Source organism: Lepus europaeus, chromosome 17, assembly GCF_033115175.1.
Source record: "Lepus europaeus isolate LE1 chromosome 17, mLepTim1.pri, whole genome shotgun sequence".
Lineage (NCBI taxonomy): Eukaryota > Metazoa > Chordata > Mammalia > Lagomorpha > Leporidae > Lepus > Lepus europaeus.
In genome coordinates, this window is record NC_084843.1 from 19,763,927 (window position 1) to 19,779,955 (window position 16,029).

Below are 16,029 nucleotides of genomic sequence, written 5' to 3' on the forward strand. Positions count from 1 at the left end.
TCACCCTGATATAATCATTCTTTCCCATACCCTTCATTTGCATAGTTTTTATGTCCACTATTTATTTTATTTTATTTTTTAAAGATTCATTTTATTTATTTGAAAGACAGAGTTACAGAGAGAGGTAGAGATAGAGTGAGGTATTCCATCTGCTGGTTCACTCTCCAAATGGCTGCAACGGACAGAGCGGTGCTGATCCAAAGCCAGGAGTTTCTTCCAGGTCTCCCACACAGGTACAGGGGCTGAAGGACTTGGGCCATTTTCCACTTCTTTCCCAGGCTATAGCAGAGAGCTAGATTGGAAGTGGAGCAGCTGGGACACAAACCAGCGCCTATATGGGATGCCAGCACTGCAGACCAGGGCTTTAGCCCACTGCGCCACAGTGCCAGCCTCAGTCCACTATTAAAAGCAAATATAAAACACAAAATAATAAAAGCACCAGAAGCAGCAGCAAGAAGCTTGCTTTTAGGGGAGAAAAAAATCATAAGTATAGTTATCTCAAAGCAAACGAGATATTACAATATCCACATTTGACAGGTACAGATAAAACAACTCCGTCATTAATATGCCATTTGAGCATCACATGTGAACTACTTTAAAAAGAGAATCACTCCTTGCTTAACAGTCTCAACCCAGTATCAACTGAAGAATGGATAAAGAAATTACGGTATATACACACTATTGAATACTACTTAGCAGTTTAAAAAAAAAAAGAAATTCTGTCTTTTGCAACAAAATGGAAGCCAACTGGAAACCATTATAGTTAGTGGAATAATCCAGTCCCCAAGACAGATACCATGTTTCCCTGATCTGTAGTAACTAATAGAGTACCTAAAATGTAATGTATTGGAGTGAAATTGGCATTCTGAGATTCAATAATCATTTATAGCCCTTGTGTCTACTGTTGAGGAGCAGTGTTGTTTTTGTTTTTTTTCCATACTATTTGTCGAACTCTTTACAAACTGAAAATAGATCTTTGTAAAAATTAAGACTGGGAACAGGAGAAGGAGGAAGGGTGGGAGCATGGGCAAGTGGGAGGGAAGGGTGGAAACTAACACTTTGTTCCTAAATTTGTATATATGAAATACATGAAATTTGTATACCTTAAATAAAACTTAAAAAAAAAGAAAGAGATGGCTTTAAAAAAAGATTTATTTCATTTTTATTTATTTGAAAGACAGAGTTACAGAGGGAGGTAGAGACAGAGAGAGAGAAGTCTTCTATCCACTGGTTTATTCCCCAGATGGCTGCAATAGCTGGAGCTGAGCTGATTCAAAGCCAGGAGCTAGGAGCTTCTTCTGAGTCCCCCACGTGAGTGCAGGGGCCCAAGGATTTGGGCCACCCTCCACTGCTTTCCCAGGTGCATTAGCAGAGAGCTGGGTCGGAAGTAATACAATTCCCAACCAGCACCCATATGGGATGCCAGCACTGCAGGCCGAGGCTTTAACCCACTGCAACACAGCACTGGCCCTAGGAAATGGGTTCTAACAGCTGCAATTTTATGAGCTCAACCATGGGGCATCATGGAAAATTCTAACTGAGCCTGACACAGGAAGAGGGTCATCCTCTCTTACATATCATCTGGGTCAACAATGAACCTGTAGCTCCTGTTAGACAGTGTGAAAACTGGTTTTCATCACTTCATGTGGTAGGGAAGTGCAGAGGCAGTGGTGGGCTGAATAGACTTTAGAGTTTCTGTCTCACACATACAAGCACAGATACAAGTACAGACACCATATCATGAATATGGAGGCCACTGATGAATCCTTTTGGACTGCATAAACCAGTAAAGTTCTTGGGATAATTCCTGGAAAAGCAGAAATTTCAAAAGGAAGATGCTACATTATCTGCTAATAAGGCAGGTTAATGAGTAAAAAACAAAAAACAAAACAAACAACTGTGACCATAGTTGAATTGTGAGTTCTTGGCCCATTGCCATGTGTCCAGGAACATGCTATAGTTGATATAAAAATAAATGAGGATATCTGGAAGATTTCTTTTCAGGCTTAAACATGGTGAAAAATACTCATGTTACTCATTGGTATTAAAGCATCCATCTGTCTTACGTACAACTTACAACCATTTTGTATTCATAGGGTCTTGGATATTAATGGATTTTTCTGATAAATATAATATGTCTTTGTAGAGAATATTTTTTAGGATAGGTCATCTGGCTTAAATTATTTAATGAACTGATGTCAATGGAATTATATTTTTTCAAATATTTTTAATTGTATTACTGATGTATATTTAACAAGTCTTGAATTTTAAAAGAAAAACAAACAAACAAACATTGAACTTAGGTCAAAATAGTGTGGTACTCCTGGACCTTCATTATCTGCTACTCTGTAATCTTTTGGCTCCCTCCCTCCCTGCCCCCACACACAGTTACTGCCTCATAACTGCTCTGGCTTACCAGGTTCACCAGCAATCTCTGGTAACAACTTGTACTGCTTTGTCATTGCTCACTCCATTTCACCTAAGGGAAATAGTGGCTCCCACTGTTGTTCTTCCTAATGAATTCTTTTTTTAAATTTTTTAATTTTAATTTTTTTGCCAGGCAGAGTGGACAATGAGAGAGAGAGAGAGAGAGAGACAGAGGAAGGTCTTCCTTTTGCCGTTGGTTCACCCTCTAATGGCCGCCGCGGCCGGTGTACTGCGGCCGGTGTACTGCAGCCGGCGCACCGCGCTGATCCAAAGGCAGGAGCCAGGTGCTTCTCCTGGTCTCCCATGGGGTGCAGGGCCCAAGCACTTGGGCCATCCTCCACTGCACTCCCTGGCCACAGCAGAGAGCTGGCCTGGAAGAGGGGCAACCGGGACAGAATTCGGCGTCCTGACCGGGACTAGAACCCGTTGTGCCGGTGCCGCAAGGTGGAGGATTAGCTTATTGAGCCGCGGCGCCAGCCCTAATGAATTCTTATCCTTCGCTTAACTCATCTTAAATACCTCCTTTACCCTTTAGTCCCTTCTTGTTCCCCAGGAAAGAGGGATCTTCATGTTTCTTCTCTTCTGTACCCCACTTATTTCCCTATACTACACTTCAAATATCGACGACTGTGATTATTTTTCCTACTCTACTGCACTATAATATATGATGGTTGTGAATTTCAATGTTTTTAGTTTTTTTCTTGCCTAATTAATAAAATAGTATGTTTCCTCTCATTTTCCTAAATATAAAGAGCTGAACCTCAATCTTGACTGATTTAATGATTGTAAAGATCTATTTCTTAGGTTACTGGCTACAAGATAGTCCATTAATCTATCACTGAATGAGAAATTCCTCATGTGTAATTATCCCTGTCCATCATCTATTGGGAGAAATGTTCTTAAAATAAGAAATTTACCTATTAAGCGTTATAATTTTTTTAAAAAGTCATTTAATTCTTGGACTCAAACAAAACCCTATTTAAAAACTTAGCTTGTTCTCACAGCATTATATTTTGGACAGCTCCCTCATCAAGCATCCAGAAAGTATGGTATGAAATTATTAGGTGAAAAAATGCTTGCTATGGAGAGGGTGCCTTTTTTTTTTTTTTTTTTGGACAGGCAGAGTTAAACAGTGAGAGAGAGAGAAAGGTCTTCCTTTTCTGTTGGTTCACCCCCCCAAATGACCGCCACAGCCGGCAAGCTGCGCCGATCCAAACAAAGTCAGGAGCCAGTTGCTTCCTCCTGGTCTTCCACGTGGGTGCAGGCGCCCAAGTACTTGGCCCATTCTCCACTGCCTTCCTGGGCCATAGCAGAGAGCTGGACTGGAAGAGGAGCAACGGGGACAGAATCCAGCACCCTGGCCGGGACTAGAACCTGGGGTGTCAGCGCCGCAGGTGGAGGATTAGCCAAGTGAGCCGTGGCGCCAGCCGGAGAGGGTGTCTTAAAAGCCTTATCTGAACTTTGTACTCTTTTATTTTATATGTACCTTATCAATGTTACAGGAGTGAGGCTATAAACTGAGTTCATGAAGTACAGACAAAAACTTTTAAAAACTTAGATTGAGAGACCTGTGATTCATGTAGCCAAGAGTATACTTTAGTATACACATATTCATGTACATCATAAACCAAAAGTAGAATACACTTGGAATATCAGCTTAAGGTTTGTAACACAGATCAGAACTTTCAAGTCAAAGTGCAACAGATGGAACACTTTTTTTAAATCACAGAAAATACCAAGTTGATAGAAGAAATGGACCTGATACAATTATTTTAGTTAATGCTAAAAATAAATCATTAGGGGCTAGCATTGTGGCATAGTACTTGCAACTACCACTTGTGATGCCAGCATCCCATATGGGTTTGAGTGCCAGTTGCTCTACTTCCCATTCAGCTTCCCTCTAATTGCCTGGGAAAGCAGCAGAGGAAGGCCTAAGTGCTTGGGCTCCTGCCACCCATGTGGAAGATCCTAACCAAGCTCTTGGCTTTGACCTGGTCCAGTGCTGGCTGTTGTGGCCATTTGGAGAGTGAACCACAGAATCAAAAATCTCTCCCACCTCCACTCTGTAACTCTGACTTCCAAAATAAATTAATCTTTTTTAAAAATTAAATTTAAAAATCAGTAAACAATTTGCATAAGCTGATTTATCAGTAACATCTAACCTAGAAAACTAAAGAAACAGAATACTGATAAATATCAGAGACATGAAATATTCACATCTGGATGTTCTGCCTAGTAATAATTACTAGGAAAGAAAATAGTGGCAAAAAAGACAAAAAAATCCCATAAAACACAAAAACACGATTACAGACTTGCAGCTCCCAAGGTACCCTACAATTATGTTACTAGATCTCTCGTGAAGAGGGATTAGGAGTAACAAACTTACTTAGAAATTCTCCATTAAGAAATGTATTCATTTGGAAATAGATTATCACTGGCCCTGTTGAAAGGAGAAAAAACAAATAAACCAAATTTTCTTCTGCATAATCTTTCTCCTGTATCTGAGTCTTAATATGAAGCTAAATTAGATTAGAATGCTAGCTTTTTTTGAAGCTGACAATAAAAATGTTAACAAATAAAGAATATTTGTATTTTTAAAAAATATTTATATATTTATTTGAAGGGCTGAGTTAAAGAGAGAGGGACAGAGAGAGAGAAAGAACTATTTCACTCCCCAAATGGTCTCAATGGCTGCAGCTGGGCCAAGCCAAAGCCAGGAGCTTCTTTCAGGTTTCCCACATGGGTGCAGAGGCCCAAGCACTTGGGCCATTTTCTGCTGCTTTCCCAGGCATATTAACAGGGAGCTGGATTGAAAGTGGAGCAGCCGAGACACAAACAGCCAAGACAAATGGCCCATGTGGGATGCTGGCATCACAGTGGCAGCTTAACCTACTATGCCACAATGCCAGCCCCAAGAATACTTGTATCTTAAACTTTCAAAATGACCAAATATATCATGGTGATTCTGACCAATTATTTTACTTAAGGTACCCTGTTAACATTTAGGCCCAAATTATCATATCTTAAAATGTATACAGTTTTGCAGCTTCTCATATTTTCTTTTTTTAAAGATTTATTTATTTATTTGAAAGTCAGAGTTACACAGAGAAAGAAGGAGAGGCAGAGAGAGAGAGAGAGGTCTTCCATCTGCTTGTTCACTCCCTAACTGGCTGCAACGGCTGGAGCTGGGCTGATCTGAAGCCAGGAGCCAGCAGCTTCTTCTGGGTCTCCCATGCGGTGCAGGAGTTCAAGGACTTGGGCCATTTTTTACTGCTTTCCCAGGCCATAGCAGAGAGCTGGATCAGAAGAGGAGCAACCAGAATTTGAACTAGAGACCATATGGGATGCTGGCACTGCAGGTGGTGGCTTTACCCACTAAGCCACCCCAGCACTACTATACTCTTAACTGTCCAACTTTTCAAGTAACATTGCACACCTAAGTCAACTCATTTAAATTGCTTTCTATGATGCTAAGGCTTCACAGGAACCCACCAATTGCTCCATTAAGCAATCAAGTTCAGTAGAAGCTTGTTGGATAACATTCAAGTGTTTAACGACTCAAAAGCCTACCCATGCATTCAGAATTTACTTGATATTATCTACTATGGTCAATGTACTGGTTTTTCAACTTACGTGATTCTCTAACTTTGATGAAGCATCATTTAATTTCAACAGCTTGTTCTGGACACATGATTTCGAGAAAAGGTAAACCAATCTAGGTTGCCATTGACATTACATATGAGGAGCACTTTGGTCAAAGAGAACTTTGGATTCTCCATTGTATTAACAAAATACCATGCTAAACTAGTTTACTCACCAGCATTTGATATGTAGACAAATAATTTTTTATAAAACCTAAATATGACAAAAGCCTGAAATTTCTAGAAAGAAGTAATACTTGGAGGTCAGAAAAAGAAAAATTCTCATGGATGGCACTGTGGTGCAGTGGGTTAAGCCATTGCTTGTGACATCGGCATCCCATATGGGCTCCGGATCCTGTCGTGGCTGCTCCACTTCGAATCTAGCTCCCTGCTAATGTGTCTGAAAAGCAGCAGAGAATGGCTCAAATCCTTGGGCCCATACACATGTGGGAGACCTGGAAGAAGCTCCTGGTTTTGGCCTAGTCTAGCTCCTGCTGTTGCAGTCATTCGGGGAGTGAACCAGCAGATGGAAGATGTATGTCTCCCTGTCTCTCTGTCCCTCTCTCTCTCTCTCTCTGTATGTGTGTCTCTCTCTGTTTTTGTAACTCGGCCTTTAAAATAAATAAATCAACCTTTTTTAAAAAGACTGATTTATTTATTTGAAAGGGAGAGTTACAGAGAGAGGAGAGGTGGTGAGGGGTAGAGGACTTCCATCCACTGGTTCACTCCCCAACCGGTCGCAAAGCCGGAGCTGCATGAATCTGAAGCCAGGAGCCAGGAGCCAGGAGCATCTTCTGGGTCTCTCACGTGGGTGCAGGGGCCCAAGGACTTGGGCCATCTTGTACTGCTTTCCCAGGCCATAACAGAGAGCTAGATTGGAAGTAGAGCAGCCAGGACTTGAACTGGCACTCATATGGGATGCTGGCACTGCAGGTGGTGGCTTTACCTGCTATGCCACAGCACTGGCCCCATAAATAAATCTTAAAAAAAAAAAAAAAACTTTCTTGTTTTCTTAAATCAAGGCATAAGGAACTATTTTTGACAGCCAATTTACATTTGCAACAAAATGTCTTGTGATTAGAAACCGTTCTTGAGTTGGGCTGAATTAACTTGAGCAACAGAATTTGAAGATGAATAAAGTAAAAAATATATACATGGAATTTTTTGTTATTGGATGCTATAACTAGTAGAACTATTTATAGATTGAGTGTGCTTTAAATTCTGACCTCACCATTTAACTAAGCTATAAAACCTACAGTAGGTTATTTAATATTTCTAAATTTCAGTTGATTCACGTGTAAATTAGAGAATTAATATTTCTTTGAGATGCTTTGAGGATTAACAATTTTCATAATATATAATTGGTAACTGGTACACAGTAAGAGCTTAACAAAAAACTATTGTTTTCTTTTTATTAGTTTCTCTCCTGATCTCCTTTTCTTTTCAAATGAACTGAGAATTTTAAATAGAAAACTTGTAAATTTTGATCTAGAAACAGGAATTAATAATATCTTTGATTCTGACCTTAACAGGTTGTAGATAATACCGAACAGAGTTAGAAACAAGGTTTCACTTTGTCTCACAAGAGACCCACAAAAATATTAAAAGAATTTTAGTAGCAGAAACACTGCAAGCTTGAACTAAAAGGAACACACACAGTACCGAGGGTAAAGAGGCCTAGGAGAGGTGGGGAAGAAGTTTGGCACAGTGGTTAAAATGCTGCTTGGGACATCCACAGCCTGTATCAGAGTGCCTGGGCTCGGATTCTGGTTCCGTCTTTTTCAAACTTCCTGCTAATGTACAACCTGGCAAGTAGCAAATGACCAGTCTTCCACCCAGGTGGAAGACCCACAATGAGTTCCAGGCTGGCTTTGGCCTGTACCAGCTTTGGCTATTGTGGGCATTTTGGATGTGAACTAGCAAATGGAAGGTCACTGCCTCTCTCTCTGCCATAATTAAGTAATAATAAATAAATTTAAAGTGGCCTTTGGACCCCAAAAAGAAGCATCCAAAACACAGAGAAGCCCAAGCTACCTTTCAGGGAAAAGGAAAAGTGATTTAGACCTTGGAATGAAGAACGTAGAGTCAAGAGCCATGAAGACATACTCAAGCAGTAGGACTGAGTAATCATTAAGGAACTTCCAAACATTAGGCCAGATTTCACAATTGCTTTGGATCATTCACTCCTTTGAATCCTCCAATTTTCTGTTTGCAAATAGGAATGCCCGTAACATTTATATTTTGCCTGTCCCACAACGGGGAATTTGGGACAGAAAACTTGTCCCTTCAGTTCACAGTACATTGAGTGAAACAATATTTGAGGAGCTGGATTTAAGAAATGATACTCTGAGGAGGATTATTTGCATGTAGACAAACTCGAGATAGTGAGATTCTGGATATAAACTAATGTTGTAATAGATGAGACTTTTAAGGGCATGTTAGGAGAGGGTGAATGTATTTTGTGTATGGGAGTAATGTGGTACTTTTAAAATAAACTCAGACCAGAAAATGTATAATTTTCTTCTCAAAAGGTGGAGCCTGAGGTAGGTATTTGGTGCAGCTGATCAGATGACGCCTGGAGTCCTGTGTTCCATATTGGAGATTCGGAATTCAAGTCCTGGCTCCACTTCCCATTCTGGCTTCCTGATAATGCATACCCTGTGAGGCAGCGGGTCATGGCCCAGCTACTTGGATCCCTGCCACCCATACTGGAGACCCAATTAGAGTTCCAGGCTCTGGGCTTCCACCTGGCCCAGTATGTGCTGTTGCGGACATTTGGAGAGTGAACCAGTGGATGAAAAATCTCTCTCTCAAATAAATAGAAAAAAATGTTTTAAAAGGGGAGATATCAATCTCTCTCTACAGAATGATTTAGTGACTGACTTCTAATAAGTCAGTGGTATGTAAAGTCTGAAATTAGGTCATTAAAAACATTACAAGTGGCTCTCTCTGTGCCCAGGGAAACCGCACACTAGAAACCTTAGTGAAAGGCCCATGTGACAAGGAACTGTGGTCTTTTATCAACAGCCATGTGTGTTATCCACCTGAGGAGTGGATCCTAACTCCAATTAAGCCTTCAGGTGATCAACAACCCCAGTTGATATTCTGACTGCAAATTCATGTCAGAACTTGAGCCAGAACATCCCAGTTATTAAGCTGTTTCTGAATTTCTAACCCAAAGAAAAGGTGAGATAATAAGTGCTTATTGTTTTAATCAGCTAAATTGTGGGGTAAGTGGTTATTTAGCAATAGATAATATAGGCCACCACGTATCACTTCCTTTGGTACAAAGTTTCTGTTGCATTAAAAGACATGTGAGGGGCAGGCGTTTGGTCTAGCAGTTAAGATGCCCATCTCCCATACTGAATACCTGGGTTTGATTACCAACTCTGGCTGCTGATTCCAGCTTCCTGCTAAAGAGGACCTCAAGAGGCAGTAGTACTGGCTTATGTACCTGGGCCCCTGATACCCATGTGGGAGGCCTGGACTGAGTTCCAGATTTTGGTCCAGCTCAGTCCCAGACGCTATGGGCATCTGGGGAGTGAAACAGATAGGATCTCTGTCTGTCTGTGTCTCTAAAGTAAGTAAATACAAATTAATTAAGAAGAAAGAGAAATGTGAAAATCACTGTCCTAAAATATGACAGGAAGATAACATTTAAACTTTTCCAAGTCTTTCACAAATATGTAAATTTGTTAGGCAAAGATATTAGCCATCTTCATCCCTCCCAGTGCAGAAATTGATCATTCTTGTAAACTGAATAGGGTAATGAAGATTCACATATCTGCCCTTTCCTATTATTTCATTAAGCCCTCCAAAGCAAAAGTAAAATTGATACTTTTAAGCTAACTCACGAAAGAAAATACCTAGGTTTAAAAAAATAGAACAAAGTACTCAAAGTTATGCCATCTTTAGTTTAATGAGTAAACTAAAACACAAACATATTGATATGGAAAGGTAGTTTAGTACCATTTATTCACCCAACCTTTAGTTAGAACTCAATGATCCCTTTTGGGGTACTTTTCAAAAAAACCTTAATATTTAACTACCTTGAACAAAATCTAAACTTCATCTCACTCTTTCTATTACATTGTTACTACAATCATTTGGTGAATAAGTTCTTTTTCTTTCTTTAAAGATTTATTTATTTACTTGAAAGGCAGAGTTACAGAGAATGGGAGAGAGAGTCAGAGAGGGAGGCAAACTGGGAGAGGGAGAGATCTTCTATCTGCTGGTTTACTCCCCAAATGGCTGCAAAGGATAGGGTTTGGCCAGGCCTAAGCCAGGAGCCTCTGGAACTCCAACCCGGGTTTCCCATGTGGGTGGCAGGGGCCAAGCACTAGGGCCATCCCTCACTTCCTTGCCAGGTACATTAGCAGGGAGCTGGATTTGAAATGGAACAGCCAGGACACAACCAGCACCTGTATGGGATGCCAGTGTCACAGGTGGTGGCAAAACTTGTACCACAACACTGGCCCCAGTTACTTCTTAAACATGGAGTTTCTTAAGAGAAGGAAATAAACTTATTTTTATCTAAATCCGTAATACAGGGTGGGTTTAGTCCTGGCAGTTACGACACTCATGTTCTATATGAGAGTACCTGGGTTTGATACTTGGCTCTAGTTTGTGACTCCAGCTTCCTGTAAATGCAGACTCTGAGAAGCAGCGGTGATGGCTCAACTGGGTCTCTATCAACCACATGCAGAAACCTGGATTGAGTTCTTGACTTCCTGGGGCCAGCACTGTGGCTTAATAGGTTAAGCCTTCGCCTGTGGCGCTAGCATCCCCTATGGACACTGGTTCAAGTCCCAGCTGCTCCAGTTCCAATCAAGCTCTCTGCTAATGGCCTGGAAAAGCACTGGAAGACGGCCCAAGTACTTGGGCCCCTGCAGAAGAAGCTCCTGGCTTCAGATTGGCCCAGTTCTGGCCACCTGGGGAGTGAACCAGTAGATGGAAGACCTCTCATCATGTCTCTCCCTTTTTCTGTCTGTAACTCTGCCTCTGAAATAAATAAATATCTCTTAAAAAAAAAAAAGTTCCTGATTCCCACCTTTAGCCTGACTAGCCCCAGTTGCTGTGAGCATTTGGGGAGTGAACCAGCAGGATGTGAACTCTGCTGACATCTTTGTCTCTCTGCCTTTCAAATAATAATTTTTTAAAAACTCTATAAATAGTTAATGTAATTATAAACACAGAAACTCAGATTTGCATAAATTAGGGCACTGAACATTTTCTCCCTCATCATGGTTTCTGTGGTTAATTTCGTTTTCATTTGTAAAAGGTTTTTTTTTTTTTTAAAGTTGGGTGCTGTATTTTTAAAATTCTTCAAAGCTTCCACTGCTAATATAACTTGTATTTTAACGCTTTCATCAAGGCCACTGGTATGGGGAATTATTCAGAGTGGAATTTCCCTTCAGCTTTGGACTCAACCTCTGTGGGCCACAACAAAATGACTTAGCATGGCCATATCAGATGCTTTTATTTCTTGGTGCTTATTTTAGGGGAAACCTGATATAACCCTGCCTTCTGCCACATGTGTCTATGTGTGCAGAACTCTGACTTAAAGGGCCTATGGGCTTCATTATGCATAAAGTTATAAACCCACTTTTCATTTTAAATCAAGTTGTACTCCTTTATTCATTAAACTTTTTTGGAAAATTGTATATGCATTTATTGGGTACTCTGTGATGTTTTGATACATGTAGACATTGTGTAATGTTTAATCAGAGTAAATTTATCTATTTCCTCATACATGTAACATTTATGTTGGAAATATCCAAAATATTTTCTTCCAGTTTTTCCTTTTTAATAGAAAATTATACAGTTGTTCTCTCATTTTTTCATCACTTATGCATTACATGTACAATTCCATTAAGGGTTTTTTTTTTTTTTTTTTTTTAAACTAACCAATAAATCGCTTGAAAATGATTCACAGGATCTGGATATGGCTGTGTAGACAACATTTTCAGTTCAGGTTGAATTTATAATTTACTGTTGATCTAGTTAATTTGGTGGGTGCCTGACAGTATGTAACAGCAGGCTACCAAATCACAGACCTTCTCAAAAACCTCAAGTCTTCCAATGCTACTCTGAATATAAAGGTACTCAAAAGAAGGGGAAAATATGCACACGGGATATAACTAACTTATTTCTTTCCTCCTATGACTTGAGTTATTCCTTTATCTTCTTCACAGATATCAATCTGAATTGGACGTCCTTGAGTTCAGTAAGATCTTTTGTCCTCCTTTAATGAAGCATTAGGCCCAGAAAACACACAAAGAAAATTTATAACCAAACACAATACTCGTTTGTTATTAAAGCTCTATACATCAAATACATAAAATAGGTGCCTGTTTCTTCTTTGAAAGACCCCTCTGTAACATGAGGACAGTTTAAGATACCTTCGACCTCATTATATCAAGGTTTCCAAAAAAGGAAGGACAAGTATAGCCTTCTAATCATTTTGACTCACAGGACTTTGAAGGATCTGAGTAACGCGTTTCCTCTGCTCCATCATATTGAAGTCTTGTCGTAGATCGGGAGACATGTTCCTCTCCCGAATGTACTCTGGGTCATTTTCATTGATACGGTCAAAATATCTCTCTTTGTGAGGAACGCTGGGAGGAGGAGGAGTAGTGATCACGCCTTGGCTGACATCTGAACTCATGTTTAAAGTCTGTGGATTCTCCTTGTTACCTATATTAATAAACACAAAGAAAAAAGGACATGCATGAAAAATCCATTAAATTTAAATTTTACATGAGCCAAACAAAACTTTTTTACTTTATCTCCAGAATAATAGTTCCAACTTTATTTTATAAATATTTATTTATTTGAAAAGCAGAGTTACCCGAGAGAAAGAGAAGAAAATGGGGAGATACATAGAGAAAGAGAGACAGATCTTCATCCACTGGTTCACTTTCCAAGTTCACTCCCTGGCTGTAATGGCCAGGGTTGGGCCAGGCTGAAGCCAGGAGCCTAGAACTCCATCCAGGGGTTCCATGTGAGTGGCTCCAACATGAGTTGAGCCATCTTCAGCTGCCTTCCCAGGCACATTAGCAGGGAGTTGGATTGGAAGTAGAGCAGCCAGGACTTGAACCCGTGCTCATAAGGGATGCCGGCACTGTAGGTGGCAGCTTAACACATTGCCCCACAATTTCAGCCCTAACTACAACTTTAAAAAAAAAAAAAAAGCTTCTAAAGGAAATATTAGAGCAATTTTTATTGTGGCAAAAGTATCTAAGATTATAATGCTAAGTTGGAAATTATTGTTCTCAGAGCTAATGGAAACTCATGATTCAATCACTGCCAACTGAACTTTTAAAAGGGAGTAACAAAACATCCAGAGGGAAATATCACTTAGAGATGGCAAGTAAGTAGCGTCAGTCAGGGGAGGTTCTCTTTTCTCTCTAAATCATGTTTTTTGTATTGGACCACATGTTTGCTGTAGTTAATGATCATTATATTGTATAGCAGATGTAATTTACAAATGTATGAAAGAAAGAAAACTCTAAGCTTCTCAGATGATTCAACAATTTCCCAAGGAAAATACAAGACTTGTTAAAATTGCCACACTATTTAACTTCAGTAGATTTTCAAGGTAGAAACAAGAAAAAGGTATTTAGAAATCACATGGAGTCATAATTCACTTCTTTTTTTTATTGTTTATTTTTTTTTTATTTTTGACAGGCAGAGTGGATAGTGAGAGAGAGAGAGAGAGAGAGAGAGAGAGAGAGGTCTTCCTTTGCCATTGGTTCACCCTCCAATGGCCGCTGTGGCCAGCGCACCGCGCTGATCCGAAGGCAGGAGCCAGGTGCTTCTCCTGGTCTCCCATGGGGTGCAGGGCCCAAGAACTTGGGCCATCCTCCACTGCACTTCCCGGGCCATAGCAGAGAGCTGGCCTTGAAGAGGGGCAACCGGGACAGAATCCGGGGCCCTGATCGGGACTAGAACCTGGTGTGCCGGTGCTGCAAGGCGGAGGATTAGCCTGTTGAGCCACGGCGCTGGCCTATTCACTTCTGATTAGTACTGACACTAAGGATAATCTTTGCTTTTTTTGGTAGGGAAGCAAATTCACTCATGCTTTGCTAGAGCTGAGCACCTAACCAATTATATTTACTTCAGCAGGACAGTCATTTAACTTTTGTCATCCCTCAACTGAGAACCAACCTGCTACAAGTTGATGGAGTCATCTAGCTCAGTGCTTCTCAATTCATCTATGGTGAAAGACTTTTTTTCCAATCCACTGTCACCCAATATTTTTGGGAAACACAAAATAATGTATTAAGATGTCATGGCAATATAAAACTGTGAGTAAAGCTTAGGAAAACTTACTGTTTTATTATTTACTTGTCACAGACTGGTCATAGACAGTCTTCCTGGATCTTAGATCACCCTTTAAGCAGCACTGACCTAGGAGATAATAACAGCCTGCCAACTGAAGAAATGCTTCTTCCAACTTTTAGAAGTGACATGGGATTAGCCTTAATGTAGAGAAAGCAAGACTACTGATTGGTATCAGTATATCATTTAACCTAGTTGCTCTTTCAAGCTGGGTATAGAAAATACAAAAAAGGAATATGCAGCAAGGGAGAAAAAAAGAAAAGAAAAAACAGAAATTACAAAGATGGTTTTGCTGAAAAAAAGTTTTTCCACAGGTGTTAAGCTGTACTGGAAAATTCAGTTGAAATGTAACCTATATAATAATGAATGGGAAACAGAAAAATCATTCTAACTACACAAAGGTATTTATTCCACTGATTAGTTTCCCAGTGGGAATAAACATTTCACAATAAGGGGAGGTAACTTCAGTCAAGACTTATTTCCGGGGCTGGCGCTGTGGAGTAGCAGGTAAAGCTGCTGCCTTGAGTGCAGGCATCCCATATGAATGCTGGTTCAAGGCCTGGCTGCTCCACTTCCGATCCAGCTCTCTGCTATGGCCTGGGAAAGCAGTAGAAGAGGCCCAAGTCCTTGGGCCCCTGCACCCATGTGGGAGACCCAGAAGAAGCTCCTGGCTCTTGGTTCTTGGCTCCTGGCTTTGGATCAGCTAAGCTCCAGCCGTTGCGGCCAACTGGGGAGTGAACGAGCGGCTGGAAGACCTCTCTCTCTCTCTCTCTCTCTCCCTCCCTCTTCCTCTCCCTCTCTCACTCCCTCTCCGCCTCTCCTCTCTATGTGTAACTCTTTCAAATAAATAAAATTAAAAAAAAAAACAACTGTTTTATTCCACTTGCCAATATAAATCTCATATTCACCATTCTTTGAGTTACCTAAATATACTACACAAATTCATGAAATATGATTTCAAACACATTGCCCTTTTATTTTAAGAAATTCTGGATTTGTGACTAGAAATCAATTTATCTGTGAAGGAAATGTGAAAAATGAGCTTTTATATAATTGAGTCTTCCATACTCAGATTCGTTAAAGAGTTGGGAGAAGACACTCAACTAAAGAAGTCTGGTCATTATGTGTGTTCTTCACCAAATAAATGGCCAGGTTTTTTTTTTTTCTTTCTTTTTTTTTTTTATAACATACATGACTTATAGAAAAACCCTAGTCACTTAACAGTCTTCAAAAATCAGCTTTTACCATATTATTTTTAGCTTGGCTTACCAACCCATCAAAAAACATAGCACCGACTTAAGAAATTTTTGTTATCAGGTGTTTGGAGGTCTAACCAATCCTTGGAAGCTAACTTTCTTAGAAGCCATTCATAATAAGCCTACCCAAACTGCTTAGACCTGTTTACTACTAGCAGATAGCAATTTCAAGAATTAAGATTCAAGCAAAAAACTCACATCTACTAGTGAATCTCATGCTAACTTTTAATGGCCAACTACAGTCTAAATGGGCACTCAATAATTCAGACATCACTTAAGAAAGAAATCAACTCTATTTTAGTTTGCCAGAATAGGCCACTGGCTTAATTTTTTAAAATGATAATCTGTTAATGTGGTCTTCC

General features: G+C 40.0%; 1 protein-coding gene across 5 annotated transcripts in view; it reads right to left on the reverse strand.

The window, feature by feature from the left end:
* The window catches only part of ADD3 (adducin 3), a 176,868-nt gene that overhangs the window by 20,009 nt on the left and 140,830 nt on the right, over window positions 1-16,029 (reverse strand). For all 5 annotated transcript variants that reach the window (XM_062215331.1, XM_062215330.1, XM_062215329.1 and 2 more), the window contains one exon: window positions 12,541-12,764. In XM_062215331.1, coding sequence (XP_062071315.1) covers window positions 12,541-12,735 — 195 coding nt within the window. In that variant the 5' untranslated portion in view covers window positions 12,736-12,764. Of the gene's footprint in view, window positions 1-12,540; window positions 12,765-16,029 lie in introns of those variants that run through there.